The sequence below is a fragment of the Lithobates pipiens genome, unplaced genomic scaffold, assembly GCF_037356315.1.
Source record: "Lithobates pipiens isolate NorthernLeopardFrog02 unplaced genomic scaffold, aLitPip1_a1.2 Scaffold_13, whole genome shotgun sequence".
Lineage (NCBI taxonomy): Eukaryota > Metazoa > Chordata > Amphibia > Anura > Ranidae > Lithobates > Lithobates pipiens.
Window position 1 is genome coordinate 24,425,526 of NW_027507718.1, and position 19,821 is coordinate 24,445,346.

The 19,821-nt window shown below is 39.9% G+C and overlaps 1 protein-coding gene across 5 annotated transcripts in view; it reads left to right on the forward strand.

Moving 5' to 3' along the window:
• TRPM6 (transient receptor potential cation channel subfamily M member 6) overlaps positions 1-19,821 on the forward strand; it is a 332,641-nt gene that overhangs the window by 94,119 nt on the left and 218,701 nt on the right. For all 5 annotated transcript variants that reach the window (XR_013272142.1, XM_077474929.1, XM_077474927.1 and 2 more), the window contains exons 2-8: positions 2,437-2,516; positions 3,683-3,721; positions 8,009-8,192; positions 10,516-10,729; positions 15,682-15,806; positions 16,470-16,641; positions 19,452-19,626. Coding sequence is in view for 4 of the 5 variants with exons in the window: in XM_077474929.1 (XP_077331055.1) it covers positions 2,437-2,516; positions 3,683-3,721; positions 8,009-8,192; positions 10,516-10,729; positions 15,682-15,806; positions 16,470-16,641; positions 19,452-19,626 (989 nt within the window). In the remaining variant the exon portion in view is untranslated. The remainder of the gene's footprint in view (positions 1-2,436; positions 2,517-3,682; positions 3,722-8,008; positions 8,193-10,515; positions 10,730-15,681; positions 15,807-16,469; positions 16,642-19,451; positions 19,627-19,821) is intronic.

Here is a 19,821-nt window from a genome sequence, read left to right on the forward strand (position 1 = left end):
GTAAGTAAAACGGGGGGGCTGGGGGCGCAGGCACTGTCAGATGTTTTTTTCACCTTAATGCATAGAATGCATTAAGGTGAAAAACATTTACCTTTACAACCCCTTTAAGTAAAATTCCAAAACTATTTGAGGTGGGAACAAGTTCAGTTTATGTAATATTTTAAATGGTAACACTTAGTTTTTTGGAAATCTTGATACTTTTTTGTGGAGAGTACAGTATACAATTTTTTGCTCAGGAAGGGTACTATTGAGCTCTGATTGTTGATTATTTTCATATATTCATTATAATTGGATTTTTTCTTGTCTTTTTTAAATGTTAAATTGTTTGTTCAAAACAGAATAATCTAATTGTTCCTCACTTCTGCTGGTGATATAATATATTAAAGTCTCTGGTAAATTTTCAAGGCTTTCTTTAAAGTAACAATGTCTGGGATCTGAAAGACATTAGTGAGAAATTATTGAATGGTTTATAATAGGTTGAACCCAGGTGTTTATTGGGATATATTCTGTGGGAGTAGTGGAATGAAACACAACACTGATTACTGTAAAATCTCAGTTTACTAGGATTTTTTCACATTCCATAACTAATAATTTTCAGATATCTGTAATATCCAACCACCATTAAATGTATTTATAGTTAACCGTTTATATGTTATTTTGAAATGTTTTATTATTCTAGATAAATCTCAAACATATATGATTTGTTTTATTTACCAAAGGGTTAGAACATCCTAAATTTTTTGTATTTAGCACAGCTGCAATTATTTGAATTCAGCACAACTGTATGTGACTCCACCTGCATAGCTGTATCAATGAGATCCTGGGAATGCTCATTGAAAATGTTACCACTGCTGCATAGGGACTATGCAAAGCGCGTCAGAGATCCCTTCTTCCTCTCCCAACTCTGTAATTCAGGTGCTCTTCCTTCAGCTAGCTCTGTATGGAGGCTGGAGGGGGTACATTGCAAGAGCCTGTGCATTGCATCCACGATGTAGTGATGGCTTCATTTCAAAAAAAGTAGTGAATGCACACTGATCATAATATCAGTGTTTTTGCATTTATTACTTTTTTTTTTACTTTTTACAAAAGGTGGACTTAACCTTTAAAGCACTCACAAGCAAATTAACCATAAAATACATGAGCAGATTTTGTAATTATATTATTTAATTTGTGTACCCATTCCATTATCCCATTATTCCATTATCCCACTCAGTAAAGATCAGTGTCCTAAAACATAGTAAAATTTACTCGTCGTGGTAGGCTAAAGCCTAGAACACTCTATTGCCCTGTACACACGTTCGGACCTTCCGGCGGAAAATGAGCAATTGGATCATGTTGTCGGAAAATCCGACCGTGTGTGGGCACCATCTGACATTTTCCGTTGGAATTTTTGACACACAAAGTTTGAGAGCAGGATCTAAAATTTTCCGACAACAAAATCCGATCGTTTAAATTCCAATCATGTGTAGACAATTCCGACAGACAAAGTGCTACTCATGCTCAGAATAAATTACGAGACGAAAGCTATTGGCTATTGGCCTGTTTAGAGTCCCATCATACATGTTCTATGTCAACGCGTTCAGAACGATCTGATTTTCCGACAACTTTGTGCGACCATGTGTATGCAGGACAAGTTTGGGCCAAAATCCGTTGGAAAAAATCTGATGGATTTTGTCGTTGGAATGTCCGACCATGTGTACAATGCATAACAGTTTTTTTTATAGACCATTAGATACTCATACTTTTTCATATCCATATTTATGTTCTCAAATCTGGATTAGAAAATTGGTATTTTTTGTATAATTATCACTATGAGTAGTGACTCTATTTTTTTCTTATTCATTAGCACTGAATGCTTGTGTGTGATATGTTTTGTAGACAACCATAGTCCAATTACAGAGTTCATGTTTACCAAATGTGGATTTAGTGGTATTTAATATGATGCACTTATTGTCACTTTCATTTGAGGATAGTGGGGATGATTTCCATGTACAGCCCATATAGCTTTTAGTAGCCATACCTGTAAAGTTGCCCATAGTTTAAGTTAGTCGGAATACTTTTATGGTAGACATGTGCTACAAATATTCTGTATAAAACCAAAATAGAATTATTTTCATGGCTTATGGACAGCTGAACACAGGCATCAGTTTCAATGGACCTACTTCTCTACAACCCAGTTAAATAATGGAGAGTTTTTGGGCTATGTTGTGGGTTCAATTGAGGAAATTAAATATTTGGCTCAGGTGGATATAAAGAAAGTCATGTAGAACAATGCTCTGATCGTACACTACACATATAGAAAAATAGACTTCTCTTTATCAGCTATCAGAAATATACAAATTCTAGACCTAAAGGGAAGTCTAAATTATGTTATACATTATATCTGTGTCACATTGTTTTAATATCCCTTGATTTGGTTCTGCTTTTATTCCTTAGTCCCAGAAATCTTGGATTGAAGACATTTTCTGCAAACGAGAATGTGCAAAAATAATTCCAGCAACCAAAGATCCTCACAGGTAATATATATTTTTTATATGATATATTTTATATTTACAAATATTGCACTTTTGAAATAGTGTGATTAATAAAAAATACATTGCGCATGTTGTACTGGGGTCACCATATGGGATGGATATTAAAAAGATGCGCCTGCTGTAAAAGAGTTAAACAGCTAAATGAGCTAAAACTGTTTTCTCTTAATTTTGAATAGATTGGGAAAGGGGAGGGGTGGGGGTGGTGGAGCCACCGTGGATTTTTTTTTGCCTTTTTAAATATATTTCCATCTTCTTAGGGAGGATTCTCTCACGTAGACCCAACAAGAGTTAAAAGGATATATGTTTTATGTAAGGGTGATCCCCCTTGGAAGTTTCCTCATCTGTTCCTAGTCTAGTGGCACTGGCAACTGAAAGTTTTGGTTTTACCTTTACTTTTATTCCCGGCAACATAGATAACCACTACAAATAGAGAGTGAATCTCCCTAAAGAGGCTACGGCAATTAAAAACTGGCATCACTTCTAACCCCTCACCATTCTATATAAAAAAAAAAAAAAAAGCAAGGCTTGGGAGTGAACCTGCACAAGTTCCCCAATAGAAAGTGGCTTTCTATGGGGGCACATGCCGTAGGGGAGGAGTCAGGAGTGCTGGCGGGGGACCTAAGAAGAGCAGGTTTAGGGGCTGTTGTGTTCAATTCCATTGCACAGAGCAGGTAACTATAAACCTGCGTGCTTTTATTATTATTATTATTTTTTTTTAAAGAGCATTTACAATAACTTTAAGTGTTCATGGAAGCCACAATTGGGACCCATATTATTGCACAATCTTTCAAAGTACAATATTTCAATAATTATTAGTCTAAAACTACTTTTTCCTGCAGATCATCTGCTTGAGTGTATTGAACAGGGGATATTTTAGGCAGCCTTAGCAACATGTACTGAGGAGGGGTGAAAGCATAAGCTAGTTCTGGCTTATTGGGGAAAATAACTATTAAAACAGCTTTTTTAATCTGCATTTTTAATCTCTCACCAACCCCAGCTAGTGTTGGCTATGGGTAGTTTTAGCCTAATCGGCTCGATAATAAAGCTTTGTAAGGATACACAATTTTATAATTTTACGACGCACAAACTGTAGCACTGTTAAGAAACTGTGCATGTGTAATTGAATTATGTGTTGTCTTTTTCTGCAGATGTCATGGAGGATGTCATGTCTGCCAGAATCTAATTAGGTGACGTATTTTGACAGGGTTACAATTGGTTCTGTAATAATTATCCCGCTCCTGTGTACCTCTTACAAACTAATGTTGTCTTTAGTTAACTAATAAAAGCTGGGAGAGTGATGAGCTATTCAGCAAGGCTTAAGGGAAAGAGAAGTCATTGTTACATGACAAAGAACCAAAGGTTTATAGCTGTTTACTGTGACACTGTTTTTAAAGTTTGCATAAGTAAGTATTAAAGGAGACTATACATACCGTAGGCTTCACCTCGCATATAGTACAGATCTAGCCACTATCCATTGTTCTTCAGCGTGGTTTTCCTGGCAGGGATTAGATGAGCATGTTTGCTTTCCTAAGAGAATGTCAGTAGATCTAATCTGCAGTATACAAGTCAAGGTAGTTTATATTTATGCTGCATTTCCAAATTATAATGTTATTCTTACAGCATGTAAATGCTAGCAAATGTATGTTTGTTCCTTGAGTGGGTAGTTAAAAATAGTGGTGTGAATGTACTGTAAGGCCTCATGCACACTGGACGTTTTTTCAGCTGCTGTTTTTGGCTTCATGCGTTTTTTTTCTACAGCTAGTGAACTCCCATGCATGTTATCCTATGTGTCTATGCACATATAGGCATTTTTTGGCTGGAAAAAAACAACAGAAATAGTGGGTTGTAGAGGTTTTGAGCTGTAAAAATGCTCTAATGCAGGTAAACGCGGTAAAACGCTACAAATTCTAAAAAACACTGACACTAAAAAACAAAGGAAAACTAGGGTTGCTACCTGTCTGGGATTCACCTGGACAGTGCAGGTTTTGAATAATTTTGAATCATGTGTCTGGAGTTCAGTCTGCCTGGAACCCGGACAACTTATTCAGACTGGACTTTTGGCAGCTGGGGGTTGGGGAAAGGAACAGAGCTAGTGCTTATTGAGCAGCAGCTCGTGGTTGAGGAAGGAACAGTACTAGATAATGCTTATTGAGCAGCAGTGGAGTAATACTTGCGATGCAGCTCCTGGCAATTCATTTGAAGTCCAGGCCACCTTGTCTTTATCAATCTGCCGAGGCATGTAATTGCCAGGAACCACAGCACAAGGATTACTCTTCCGGGACTATTTGATGATTTTCGGGCACATGTGGAGTAATCCTTGTGCTGCGGTTCCTGGCAATTACATGACGCGGCGGCCGCTGCATAAGGATCACTCTGCTGCTGCCTGATAAGCCTTAACTAGTCCTGGTGAAGTGCCTGAACAACTTCAGCATCCTTTGTTACTTTAGAAACTTTAGGCAATATCGTGTTCACTTTAAAGCCCAGCTCCACCTTCTTTTCCTCCATTTTCCTATTTTTCTTGATGTCCACCTCCAGTATTGTGCTGTACATTAGCAATTAAACTGTTCAAGGAAGGCAACGCACTAACAGCTGGAGCCCCATAAACATCGAGGTTACATTCACATTGGTGATTAGGGTTGGTGTGAACAGTAGCAGCAGGTATCAGAAATTCCTATTGGGGCTGTTAGCAGGTAGGTGCAACCGCAGGCCCTGTTCACTATAGCCAGTGGCCACAGATATTTGCGGTTGTCACCTGTGGTGATCGCTGCCGGATGCACTTTGTGTTCATCCAGCAGCATTTAATTCAATTAATCACTGTCTATGCAGAGTGTTGCGAATAGCTGTGCCCACCGGCGACCTGCCATTACAGTGAATGGGGCAGCAGCTTCACCTAGCTGCAAAGAGCTGCAGCAAGAACTGTTGCTACAATTCACACCAGCCCTAATCACCACTGTAAAAGTAGCCTAAATAGCCCTGTTCCTTCCCCCAGCCCCCAGCTAAGCAGATGGGGCCCAGGGAAGTTTTTTGTGATTACTGCAGACCATGAGGTTACACAGTAGTGTCCCGAAAGTAAACATTAATAGTCCCGTTCCTGTCCCCAGTTCCCTGCTGAATTGACAGAAATTGCTGGAATGGCTGAACAGACTTATTAGGCTCATTTACCCATGTGGTGCCCTCTGAAGAGCAATCCACATTTGGATTGATCTTCAGAAGGCGTTTAACAGGCAGTGAGGTGTTATATTGCTTCCTCACTACATTCAATTAAATGGGTTGGGTTAACCGAGCAGTAGCTAGGGTTTACACCTGTCCGAGATTCACCCGGACAGTCCAGGTTTTGAATCATGTTTCCACTCACATACTGACACTGTCCACCACTCTACTGATACCATCTAATGCCCTACTGACACGTTCCACTGCTTTGCTGACTGACAATGTCCACTTTTAAGGTAGGCTAAGTTCATATTTTTACAATGACATTTGTTTTTTAATCTAAGAATATTTTATGGGTACAAGAATGCTTTTGTTTTATTCAACCATGCCCCTTTAAGCCCCTTCCACTGTTAACACAATTTGGACACACCCACTGTTTTCTGCGGCACGCATCACTGCATTACTAGTTTTCTTGGGGCACCCAACAGTGCCCCAGGTCTTTTACAATCCTATAGTGCAGTGATGGTGAACCTTGGCACCCCAGATGTTTTGGAACTACATTTCCCATGATGCTCATGCACTCTACAGTGCAGTTGAGCATCATGGGAAATGTAGTTCCAAAACATCTGGGGTGCCAAGGTTCGCCATCACTGCTATAGTGTATACTACATTTCAGTTGTGATGGTTTGCTAGAAGCCTCTTCACTCATATCTCACATATGTCTTATGTCAGTTCCATAAGCATTTGATCCACATGTACTTGTCTTCAAGAGACAGTGGAATTGATTTACTAAAACTAAACAGTAGAACATCTGGCTCAGTTGTGCATTGTAGCCAATCAGCTTCTAACTTCAGCTTGTTCAATTAAGCTTTGACAATAAAACATGGAAGCTGATTGGTTTCTCTGCAGAGCTGCAACAGATTTTGCACTATCTAATGCTAGTAAATCAAGCATCTCTTTGGGCCAGCTCTTGAAAACATCATCAAGGATGCTACTGGTGGCTAGAGTAGCCATATTCCTCACCGGAAGAAAACTAAGGAACATACTACTACATTTTCTCCATCTTTATCTGTCCATTCACTACAATTTGTTTGGGGTTCCCACCCCCAAAGGGTGCATTCAACCCGCTCTGGATCTCAAAGCTTGGAATGTCTTCATATAATTGCAGAAATTCTGTATGGAATATACAATATCGGTCATTGTCTCCCATTGTCAGGAAGAGTTTCTGGCTTCTGTGAACATCTATCATGGTTATTTACTGTGATTTATACAATTTGACACAGAGCACCTGCACTATCAGTCTGTGGCCCTGCCCTTTTATTTATTATCTACATCTTGGGTATTTACCAAGGTGGCTCCTGTGCTAGCCCTTTAGCATTTTCATGGCACCCCAATGTTGGGATACTTAATGGCAACCTCCAGTTGAGTTAAAAGTGTTTCAGACAATGTGAAATTGTCTGTCCAAGCTTACAGACATTTAAATGGATGCTGAACCTTTTGTTGTTGAAACTATCACTTCATTTGGGTTATCATTTGGAGAATTTAGTCCAAGACTAGTCTAAACCCCCATCCATTTGCTGGTTAAAAAAAAAAAGTGTGTATGTCGGTCTTCCGATAGAAGTCGAACGCGCATGTTAGAAAACCAGCAGTTGACCGACTCTTAATCAGAGCTCTCAGCCAATGGCAGAGAGTGCTGATCAGAGTGTTCTGGTGGGGGGGAGGGGCTGTCACCCTGTCAGAACACAACAGATCACTGGACTAACCTTGCATGGTTAGTACAGTGTCTACGACCGAAGCCGTTTTTTTTGTGCACGCTGGGTTGCACAAAAAGAATACACTGTAGTGTGTATTAGTAGTGTGGTTAAGTGTTTCTTCCACAGGAGAAACTTGAGATAGTCCATTTTCAGATTCAAACTCTCAAGTCCAGGAGCAAGTCCTAGGTCTGATGATAAATGTATATTTTTCTACAGGTCATGAATAGTGAGGTAAACCCCAACATGTGTGTAGTTGCTTAGTGATATTAAAAACTTCTGAAATAACCACATATGTTTATGATAGTAAAGCCCTCCTACAAAGGGGCGTTTAGTTTGAGGGTAGTTGAATTGTGGACAGGTATTCTTTGTCAAATCTATAATGTTAAGAAGGCACTCAAGCTGGAATTTTAATGAACCAAGGTTTGTATAATGTGGCCGCAAATGCTGTTTTCTAAGCAGATTGAGCAAATACCGGAATATGGTACCTAAAATTAATTTGACATTATCCATAAAAACATGACTTTAGTCAAAATGAACTGGACTAATGCAAAATGCTAAATTGTGTCTTAGATGCTACTGTGGAAGATTAATTGGAGATCATCCAGGTTTAGATTATGACTGGCCAGCTTCTTCTAATCCACAAGAGAGATGCGAAGGTGAAAAATGGTTAGTTCACAAACATACAAAGGCAAGCCCCACAGATGCATTTGGCACCATCAATTTTCAGGATGGCCACCATACATATCATGCAAAGGTAGGGCATAAAATTCAGAATTTGATTTGTGTTTGTATGTGCAATAACTTCATGCTAGTTTTTGACTAAAGTATAGTACATACCAAGCATTTTTTGTCATATGACACAACAGGTACAACATACACAATATTTAGATATTGTCTTTACACTGTGGAAATAGCTTAACAAAATTTACATGAGATACAGTTTGATAATCATCTGAAATATTAGTATTAATTGATTATATTTATACTTGAATATAACTGCATTTAGTATTCTATTTTAGGATCCATTTTTACATGAAAACATAACATTTTACATACATAAATCTCATATATAAAGGGGTGTTTTTGCCAATGATTTCAACCAAAATGCATACACTTTTCTTTGGAGACTCACACTTTTTTACCCAAAATCCACGGTTTGATTTTTTCCCCCCCAACTGGAATGTCTCAGTGCCGGTTCACACTAGTGCGATGCAAGAACCCTGCGAATCAACTGCAGGTTCCCGCATCGCACTTGACACGCGATCTGATGGGGAGTGTCATTATATGTTAACGACACCCCCATTTAAGTTTGCATATCGCACTGCGAACTGACAGTTCGGACATGAATCGGATCGCATATGTGTGAACACACATGCAATCCGATTCTGGTCTGAACAGAAAAAAGGGTCCTGTGCGTGTTTGGACCGAATGCGGTGCGATATCAGCCATACTATCTGTATGGCTGACATCGCACCCGCACAGACATTGCATGTAATGTGAACAGCAGTGCGATGCGAATTACATGTGATGTCTGGCATCGCACTAGTGTGAACCGACACTCAGTTGACTCCTCATGGGACCTCACAATAATTCACAAAAGTTGTGATGGGGAAGGGGGGAAAGTTGAAATAAATATCAATTGATTACAGTTGGCAGAGTTTTCTGTCACAGGTTATAGGATAAAGATATTTAAACAAACATATGTGTAGCGCTTAAGCAAATAATTAACGTGTGTCAAAACCACAATAGTGCACAGTATGCAGTGTGGAGTCCAGTGGCCAGTGAAAAACTGGTTGAATTCATCGGTCCAATTACATGTGGAAACACTGGAAGGAGATGTACACACACAGGGAACCAGGAGTTCGAGGTCTCGGGAGAGACTATAGACCACCTCTGGCCCTTTGGACCAGGATTTCGTTGTTACACCCAATGGGAGGAACACATGCGCATTTGACTCACTGCCATATGGTATGTGCGTCCACCATTGTTAGTAAGAGTACCTCATTGTGTGTTTATAGTACCGGTGTTCCCCGTATTTCAAGCAGCATATCCCGTTACAGTTACTGTCTCTGGGACATCATTGCTGATTCTCATCCACATTTGAGTTTCCCAGATAGACTTTCATCAACCAGTTTTTCATTGGCCACTGGACTCCACGCTGCATACTGTGCACTATTGTGGTTTTTGGATTTTATATTCATTTTGGCACACGTTAATTATGTGCTTAAGCGCTACACATATGTTTGTTTAAATTTGTTTGACTTTGTTTGAGTGTTAGCTGCTACAGAAAGTTATTTTTCTCATTTTTATTTTAGGTTTATCTCCCCCTTTTTTTGCACATAGGTTAAACATAGACAGCTAATTGGCTATTGTGAACATTACTTTACTTTTACTTTCCTCTGGTTTTATAGATTAACTTTAAAGTATAATGCCAAAAATTGCCAGAATCTCAGAGTATTCCTTCAACTTACACTTTACCAAAACTAGAAACTTCCAGATGTTTGGTCATAGAGCTATCCTTCTGGATTTCATGGGGAGCAAATTATGGGGAGACAGTCAAAGTATGCAGTCATCACATGAAATCATACACCATGCCATCAATTTCATATTCACTCATTACAGATAAAATATTAATCATTGTGTGAAGTTGCTTCCCAATAGTTTTAATGGTTGTTTTTCCGACGGGACTAGAAAAAAAGTTCAATACCCAGTAGCCAATAGCTTCCATCTCCTAGTTGAATCTGAGCATGCGTGAGTTTTTGCACGTCGAAATTGCATACACACAATCGAAAGTTTTCCGTCTGAAAAATTGAGAATGTGCTCTCAAATTTTTACTGGCTGGAATTCAGCCAGCTAAATTCCGATGGAAAAGCTCTCATTGGTCTTTTGCTGGCCGAAATTCCGAACGTGTGTACGTGGCATTAGAGCTGTGCTAATTATTCATGTTAACAACAGGACATACGGGTAGTTACATAAACATCATCATTGTTATAATTCACTTTCACTGTTTTACTATTTTATTTCTTTTTTAAAATGACTGTGTCAGAGATTCAAGGTACTTATATATTTTTTCTCAGTATATAAGAGTATCGTATGACACAGCTCTGGACCAGTTGATGCACCTGATGATAAAAGAATGGCAGATGGAGCTTCCCAAACTTGTCATATCAGTTCATGGAGGAATTCAGAATTTTAAACTTCCTCCTAAAGTGAAGCAAGTTTTTGGTAAAGGTTTGGTGAAGGCAGCAAAAACTACAGGGGCATGGATCCTTACAGAGGGCATTAACACAGGTATGCATTATACCTTGTCTTGAAAGAGTTAACCACTAGGTGGCAATGTAGGGGTTAAGTATGTCCTGGGGAGTGATTCTAACTGTGGGGGGGGCGTGGCTACATGTGACATGTCACTGATCTCTGCTCCCGATCACAGGGAGCAGAGATCAATGACACTGTCACTAGGCAAAACGGGGAGATGCTAATGTAAACAAGCAAGTTCTTCCTCTCCGTGAGGCGATCGCGGGTATCCCTGCGGACGACAAGTCCGCAGGACCTGCGACCCGACTCATGGAGGTCCCGGCCGGCACGCGCGCGATAGCAAATTTAAAGGGATGTACAGGTACACCCAGCTGTGCCATTCTGCCGACGTACATCGGAGTGTGCCAGTCGGGAACCGGTTAGGGGCTCAAGGTTTAATACAGTTGTCATTGGTCTACACATGCTATTTTTAGATTGCAAGCTTAGAGCAAGATTATATCCAAAAGAAAAAGATTTTTTTATATTGCTGCTTATGAATCATTAGAGGTGATGGTTGTATTAGTTTCCTTTTTGAGGCTTTCTTTCTTTTTTTTTCATCTAGTGATCCCGCCAGTAAGTCTGTTGTTTTTTTAACAGAAAAGCCCCCTTGCATTTACATGGATGGTTAAACCATTTAAAACTGGCAGGGGTGCTTAAAATGATCAGCTTTTATTTATTTTTGTAAAACCTTTAGCCCAAAAGTTATTTAAATCTACTAGAGTATTTAACACTGCCCTTCCCCAAGACTGACAGTGCTGCTGTCCAAACCTGCACCCTGTGCTCCTTCATCCAGAGTGGTATCTGTATGCAACAGGTGTGTTACGGGCCAGATCACCAGGTAAAAACCTAAAAAACAAAACAAATGCCCGCCACCACATCTACTAATTGGTAAGCTGCAATATAGGGATTAGAATGCTTGTCAGTTTTTATTGCTGTCTGTGGGTGATTCTGTCTGTGGGTGATTCATCCTCTCTTTGTACTAATTTGTATTATTATTGAAATTGAAAGTAAAAGAAGATGCCAAATTTTGGGTTGCCCCCAGAAAAGGGGAAAACTTCCAATGGGGACACTAGTTCTGGTGACCCTAGGGGTCCCCAAGGGAATCCCTTAATTTGCATGGAATTCCTCACACTTCCTGTTTGGCTATGGGACAGGAAGTGAAGGAAAATCTCTGCAACAGGACAAAGATGGTAACCAAAAATCTGACAGGTTAGAATCCTCCCTTGCTCTAACCAAAATGAAAAAAAAAAGTTTGCCTATAGTTCTACGTCAATACTTCAGTGCAAAATGCTTTTTTCAAATGATTATAATAATGACAAAAACTCCTTACCACAATACACTGTTTTTTTATTTCATGAACATGCTGTGATACAGGATGGTAAACAGAATTTAAAGTAAACCTGTAATTGGCCCATAATAGATTGTATACTGGCAGATCTTCTAATATTACTTTGTACATTTTTTCTAAACGTGCCAAAAACCTAAACAGGGCTTTGCACACTCTCCCACTGCTTCACGTATAATGAGGCCTGATAAGTGACTACTCAGGCACCAGGCAGTATACAGTGCCTTAAAAAAGTATTCACCCCCCATGACATTTGTAGTGTTTTGTTGCCTCACAACCTGGAACATGGATTGTTTGAGGATTTGCATTATTTACCGTATATACTCGAGTATAGGCCGACCCGAATATAAGCCGAGGCCCCCAATTTACCCCCAAAAAAACTGGCAAACTTATTGACTCGTGTATAAGCCGAGGGTGAGACATGCCTGTCCATCCCTGTGTGTGTGTCCGTCCATCCCTGTGTGTCCGTCCATCCCTGTGTGTCCGTCCATCCCTGTGTGTCCGTCCATCCATCCCTGTGTGTGTGTGTGTCCATCCATCCATCCATCCCTGTGTGTGTGTGTGTGTCCATCCATCCATCCATCCCTGTGTGTGTGTGTGTCCATCCATCCATCCATCCCTGTGTGTGTGTGTCTCCATCCATCCATCCATCCCTGTGTGTGTGTGTCTCCATCCATCCATCCATCCCTGTGTGTGTGTGTCTCCATCCATCCATCCATCCCTGTGTGTGTGTGTCTCCATCCATCCATCCCTGTGTGTGTGTGTCCGTGTGTGTGTGTGTGTGTGTGTGTGTGTGTGTGTGTGTCCAGCCTACCTGTGTCCCGAGCCTGTGTCCCGAGCCTCCATCCCGTGCCTTGCCTCCTTGCCTCCGTCCCGTGCCGTGCCTTGCCTCCGTCCCGTGCCGTGCCTTGCCTCCTTGCCTCCGTCCCGTCCCGTGCCGTGCCTTGCCAGGATCGCCGCTCTTCGTCGGCGCCTCGGCGGCCATTCTAAAATTCAAAAGCCGCGCCTCCGCCTTCGCCTGTGATAGGCAGAACACTGAATTTCCCAGCAGCCTGTGTTCCGCCTATCACGGACATCGTCTCATCCTCGTCCGTAGTACGAGGATGAGCGGATGTCCGTGATAGGCGGAACACTGACTGCTGGGAAATTCAGTGTTCCGCCTATCACAGGCGAAGGCGGAGGCGCGGCTTTTGAAGGGTAGAATGTCCGCTGTCTGTCTGCTCGACACGCTGATCGAGCAGGCAGACAGCGATGACTCGAGTATAAGCCGAGGGGGGCACTTTCAGCCTCAAAAAAGAGGCTGAAAATCTCGGCTTATACTCGAGTATATACGGTAATTTACAGAAAATGCCCACAACTTTGAAGATTTTTTTTTTTTATTGTGAAGCAACCAACAAATAGGACAAAATAACAGAAAAAGTCAATGTGCATACCTATTCACCTCCATAAAATTGAGACTTTGTAGAGCCACCTTTTGCAGCTATCACAGCTCCAAGTCACTTTGGATAAGTCTCTATGAGCTTGCCACATCTTACCACTGGGATTTTTGCCCTCCTTTCAAAACTGCTCCAGCTCCTTCAAGTTGGGTGGTTTGCGCTTGTGAACAGCAATCTTTAATTCTGACCACATATTTTCTATTGGATTGAGGTCTGGGCTTTGACTAGGCCATTCCTAAACATTTACATGTTTCCCCTTAATCCACTCAAGTGTTGCTTTAGTAGTGTGTTTGGGGTCATTGTCCTGCTGGAAGGTGAAACTCCATCCTAGCCTCAAATCACACACAGAGTGGTACATGTTTTGCTCAAGAATATCTCTGTATTTGACACCTTCCATCTTTCCCTTAACTCTAACCAGTTTCCCAGTCCCGACTGCTGAAAAAAATCCCCACAGCATGATGCTGCCACCGCCATGTTTCACTGTGGGGATGGTGTTGTTTGGTTGATGTGATGTGTTGAGTTTGCGCCAGACATAGTGTTTTCTTTGATGACCAAAAAGTTTAATTTTAGTCTCATCAGACCAGAGCACCTTCCTCCATACATTTTGGGAGTCTCCCACATGCCTTTTCGCAAAAAGTAATGGCTTTCTTCTGGCCAACCTGCCACAAAGCCCAACTCTTTGGCATGTACGGCTTATTGTCATCCTATGTAGAGATACTCCAGTCTCTGCTATGGAACTCTGCAGCTCCTCCATGGTTACCTTAGGTCTCTGTGCTGCCTCTCTGATTAATCTGATTAATCCTTGCCCAGTCTGTGAGTTTTGGTGTGCAGTCGTCTTTTGGCAGGTATGCTGTTTTGCCATTTTCTTTACATTTGGTTATGATAGACTTGATGGTGCTCTTAGGGATCATCAAAGATTTTGATATTTTTTTATAACCTAACCCTGACTTGTACTTCTCAACAACATTGTCCCTTACTTGTTTGGAGAGTTCCTTGGTCTTCATGGCAGTGTTTGGTTAGTGGTGCCTCTTGCTTAGGTTTTACAGTCTCTGGGGCCTTTCAAAAAGGTGTGCATGTGTAATGACAGATCATGTGACACTTAGGTTGCACACAGATGGACATCATTTCACTAATTATGTGACTTCTGAAGGTAATTGGTTGCACCAGAGCTTTTTATGGGCTTCATAACAAAGGTAGTGAATACATACGCACATGCCAATTATCAGTTTTTTACTTCTGAAAAATAGTTTTATGTATATATTTTTCTAATTTTAATTCACCAACTTAGACTATTATGTTCTGATCCATCACATATCATTCAGATTGAAAAAACATTGAACTAAAGGCTGTATTGTAACAAAATAGGTAAAAAGCCAAGGGGGTGAATACTTTTGCAAGGCACTGTATGTTGGTGATGTAGGGAGACTGTCTAATCCAGTGTTCCTCAATCTTTTTTCAGTCCACCTTTAAAGTTATGCACAATCTCAAGGCACCCTATTCTAAAATGTAAACAACAAAACTAATACTTTTATATAATGCAGCATTATCCACACACATAGGACACCCAATGTTAGAGGTGTTTTATTCTTTCAAATCAAATACAGCAAAGCAGGGGAAATGATCCCCTGCTAGCTGTCAAAATAAAAAAAAACATGCTCTGTGAATGAAAAACTACAAGATCCAGCAGCCTTTGCAGCAGTTGGTTTGTAGTTTTCAATTAACTACCAGGGCACTGTGGTAGTTAATTCTTTCTTCCTGTCAGAATGTATTGTCTTCCTCATACAAGGTACAAGCAAGGCGATACACTGACAGATCTGCAGGAGACCTGTATGGCATCAGTGATCTGCTGGTTGCTGGTGCAACACAAAATAATGAATGTACATTTTATTAGCTACAAAAAATGTGCATTTATTATTTGTTTGTCAAAATGTGAACTTATCCTTTAAGGCCCTCACAAAGCTCAGATTTTGGATGACTCTGTCTAATTGGTTGACATTTGAGCTAATGGTGGGCCTGCAAGCACCAGCCAACTCAACAGAAGTTATGTTAAAAATGGACATTTTAAAATAAATGTATTATGTTTTGTGTAACTAAATTAAACTGGACTTTCATCATGTTTTAATCTACACTGCCTGCCAAATTCTCACTCACCATCCTATTTTTTTTAGGAGTCTCTAAACATGTAGGTGATGCCCTGAAAGCACATGCATCCCAACATTTAAGAAAAATCTGTGCAATCGGAATCCCACCATGGGGAGTTATTGAGAATCAAAAGGATCTTATAGGAAAAGATGTGAGTGTGCTTAGTTTTTATTTCTTTCTATTAAATGCTATTAGAACCAAAAATGTTTTTAGTGTTTTATTTCATTATTTATATTAAAGAGTATATAAACCCATTATTTATATTAAAGAGTATATGAACCCAACATTTCATTTTCCTGATACCGTATGTGCTTGCTGTACCATGTACTGTACATGTAGAAAAAAAATCTCCTGTTCTCTTTTCATTGCTTCCTATCGGTCCATCTGCTTTCATTTTAAAAACTGACCACACTAAGTAGGAGAACACACCCTTGTTTGCTGGTTGTGAACTCTCGCTATCCTCCAATGATCAGAATTGTGCTGACACGTTCCCTCCCACCTTGCACAGCCATTCACTTGGTTCAGTGTGCTTCTGTTTCTCCTCCTCCACATATTATGCAGATGAGAACAGAGGCTAGGTGATCCTTAGGAAAAAAACAAAAAATAAATGATTATAATGTTTTTTTATATCTATACACAAATGTTTACCTTTCATTTCTATTTTAAACTGAAGGGGTTTTACAAAGTGGGGGTTTACAGATACTTTAATCCTTAAAATTCCAGGTCATTTTGATATGTTGCATTGCCTACTGTATGTTTTAAACAATGTTTGATGTCAATAGCTTTGAAGTAAAACTGTGCTTTTTTATTGTAGGCAGTTTGTCTTTACCAAACCCTGTTGAATCCACTTAGTAAACTCAGCTGTCTGAGCAGTATGCACTCTCATTTTATCATGGTGGATGATGGCACAGTTGGAAATTTTGGTAATGAGATGAAACTTAGAAGGAGCCTGGAGGAATACATTTCTCTACAGAAAATACATACTAGTAAGTTGTGATGCAGCTGAACTAGTAACTTTTCTTTAATAATCCACATAAAAATTATTTGTAACCCCCTTGTCCCAAACAGTGGCTACAATCTAAATTTCATTTTTGGCTGGGTGGTAGTTAGCCCAGACTAATTGTTTAGTTTTTTACTTGGTCTTCCCTAAACTCAGTGGGTTTTGATTTCTTACTGTTGCCAGTAGGTGTCACTGCTATCACTGGAAATAGTATGAGATTTCATAAACAAGACTAAGTTATCAATATTTATATTTCCTTCAGCCAATCCAGTAGGAGGTTTAAGCCACTGGTGCATGCTAGTTGGGGGATATAATTATTTAGGACAGGCCCTGTGTTCGCTCTTTTCCCCTGGACTGAGACCTGTGGAAGTACTGCTGGATGGAGCTCTGCATCACACCTGGATTGTCTACTTTGCTTGGTGCAGGACTATGCAATTTCATCCTAGGAATTACACTGTGGGATGCATTCTGTCTTTTCTCCAACCTGGTGTGGACAAGCAACCGGCCTTGAGTACCTTCAAGAGGCAAATCTCGTGGCTGGTTTTCTGTTTCAGAGATGGTTGATGTTTTATTCTTTAGTTAGGGCTTTTGTGCAGGTTGTCGTGTACATTTCTCCCCCTATACATTCCTCCGTGACTGTTCTGAAGCTTAACCTGGTTCGTTTGGCCCTTCAGAGGCTGCCCTTCAGCTTCAATTGGTATATTCCCTTATCTGACCTTACTTACAAGGTGGCATTTCTCTTTCTTTTACTATCACCTCCACATAGATGGTTAGTTAGTGCCCTCATCCTATAAAGGGTATTTCCTAGTGTTACACAAGGACAAGGTTGTCGTAAGTCCTAAAGCCTATTTACTCCTTCCACCTCAACCAGGACATTGTTCTCCCCTCATTATGTGCTGATCCCAAACATCCAGAGGAAACTTAGCTCCACTTTTTTTTACACCTTCTATGTGCTGTAAGAGTCTACTTCTTTGTTCCAGAAAGTTATGGAACGAGAGGGCTAGCAGACAGGCAGCACTCATAGCATGATATTTTTCATGTAAATATATATTGGATTGTCAAAAATAACTGTGATTGGTACTGCTATCACAATGTTGAAGTTATAAAATAAAAGCGTATACTGTACCCAAATCTCTCCTTTAAGCTTTTGGGAATAAGGTGCTGCAAGCTGCACTTGATCTCTTTGTAACATGGTCCTGTTAGCAATGTTTGCTGATCTCCCCACCCGATGCCCTATGGTTAAGACTAAGGCTGGCCATACATTATACAATTTTCTTGTACAATTTTCCTTTAGATTTAGCAAAACCATATAATATGAGGTCAAACCTAAACACTTTGAATTTCTTTGCAATCAGGCAGGCACTTGCACTAGATAGCTGAAGGTAAATCTAAAGAAGATTGAATAAGAAACTGGTATAATATATGGCCAGCCTAAGATTCCGGGTGTACTGTGCAATATAAAAAACATTTTTTTACCAGTAAAATCATTTTCTTGGAGTACAGTACAAGTCCCTCCCTTCTGTTCCTCTTCCTCTATTCCCCCCACTGACACCAATGATGTGACACTATACCTTTCACTGATACCAATGATGGGGCACTATTCCTCCTGTTGATACCAATGATGGGGCACTATTCCTTCAATTGATACCAGTGGTGGGGAACTATTCCTCCCACTAGTGTTACCAGCCTCCCGCAGCAATTTTTACTAACAAAACATGAAAAATTTACTGACAGAGCACATTTTTTTATTGACAACCTGAAAAATGACAGAACACTTATATTTCTATTAAAAACTAAGACAACTGATATTTAACCACTCGCCTAACTGTAAATATACGTCATTACTTTGATGTAAAAATGCCAGGGTTATTTACAGCAAGCGATTTAGCCTTCATATAAAAGTGGTCTCAGCGGCGCATTCACCGTAACATCACTTTTATAGGCAGCGGGAGAGGTGCCCCATCTTCCTGCCGCTTCCTGGTCATCTCCAAGATTACCGGACCTGTCGGTAAGCCTGGAGCCAGCCCTGAGCCGATCCAATCCATTAGATGCCTGGGCAGGAAAAAATAAATAAATATGTAAATGTACCGTAGATAAAAATGTTTAATGCATCGCCTATGGAGATTTTCAAGTACCATAGTTTGTTGCCATTCCATGAGTGTACTCAATTTTAAAGCATGACATGTTAGGTATCTATTTACGTGGCGTAAAATCATCTTTCACTTTATACAAAAAAATTTGGCTAACTTCACTGTTTTTTTTTTTTTATTATTCATTCAACTGTACTTTTTTCAAAAATATTTTTGGAAAAACCGCCGTGCAACTACAGTGTGCCATAAAATATTGCAACAACCATTTTATTCACAATATGGGAACACTGACAATACCCATAACAAGGAATTTGTCTGGTTTACACCTAAAAAGTCAACATAGATTGACAAATTTATCAGCCCCTGATATTTACAGACAGTTGTAAAAATCACAGATGGAGCACTATTACTCCCCTTAATACCAGTGTGGAGCATTCTTTACTCCCACTGCCATCAGGATATTTTCTGTTACCCCTGGTCACAATCATAAAGTTTGACGAATAGCAAACTGGCCCTTTGTTTAGAACGTTTGGAGAACCCTGCAGTAGAGCACCTTTTTTAAAATGAGAAGGTTTGTTATATTATTTATAAAATTCTTTTGTTGCCAGCATGTCTCAAATGCATAAACTCCTACACTTATACTAAAATTTAGATATGTACATAATTTATAAAGTGGATTAAATTTATTAATATAATTTAATTACAGGAATGGGACAAGGTGTTCCTGTGGTTGGTTTGGTTGTAGAAGGAGGTCCAAATGTGCTCCTTATGGTATGGGAATATGTTAGGAGTACACCACCAGTTCCTGTAGTGGTATGTGAGGGGACAGGAAGGGCAGCTGACATTTTGGCCTTCACCCACAAGCACACTGCTGATAGAAGGTAAGCTGATGTTGCTATTTTTTTCTGCTTATGAATATTTCTAGGTTTGTCAGAGGAAAATTTATAAAGAGATTATTATTGCTGTGTGTTGCACATCAATTCTTTGAATTTGGATTCTGCAGACATTATCATTTTGTTTATTTTTTATAATTCCCTACTACTTCTAAAAAATGGTGTCCTTTTGTGATGATCTTT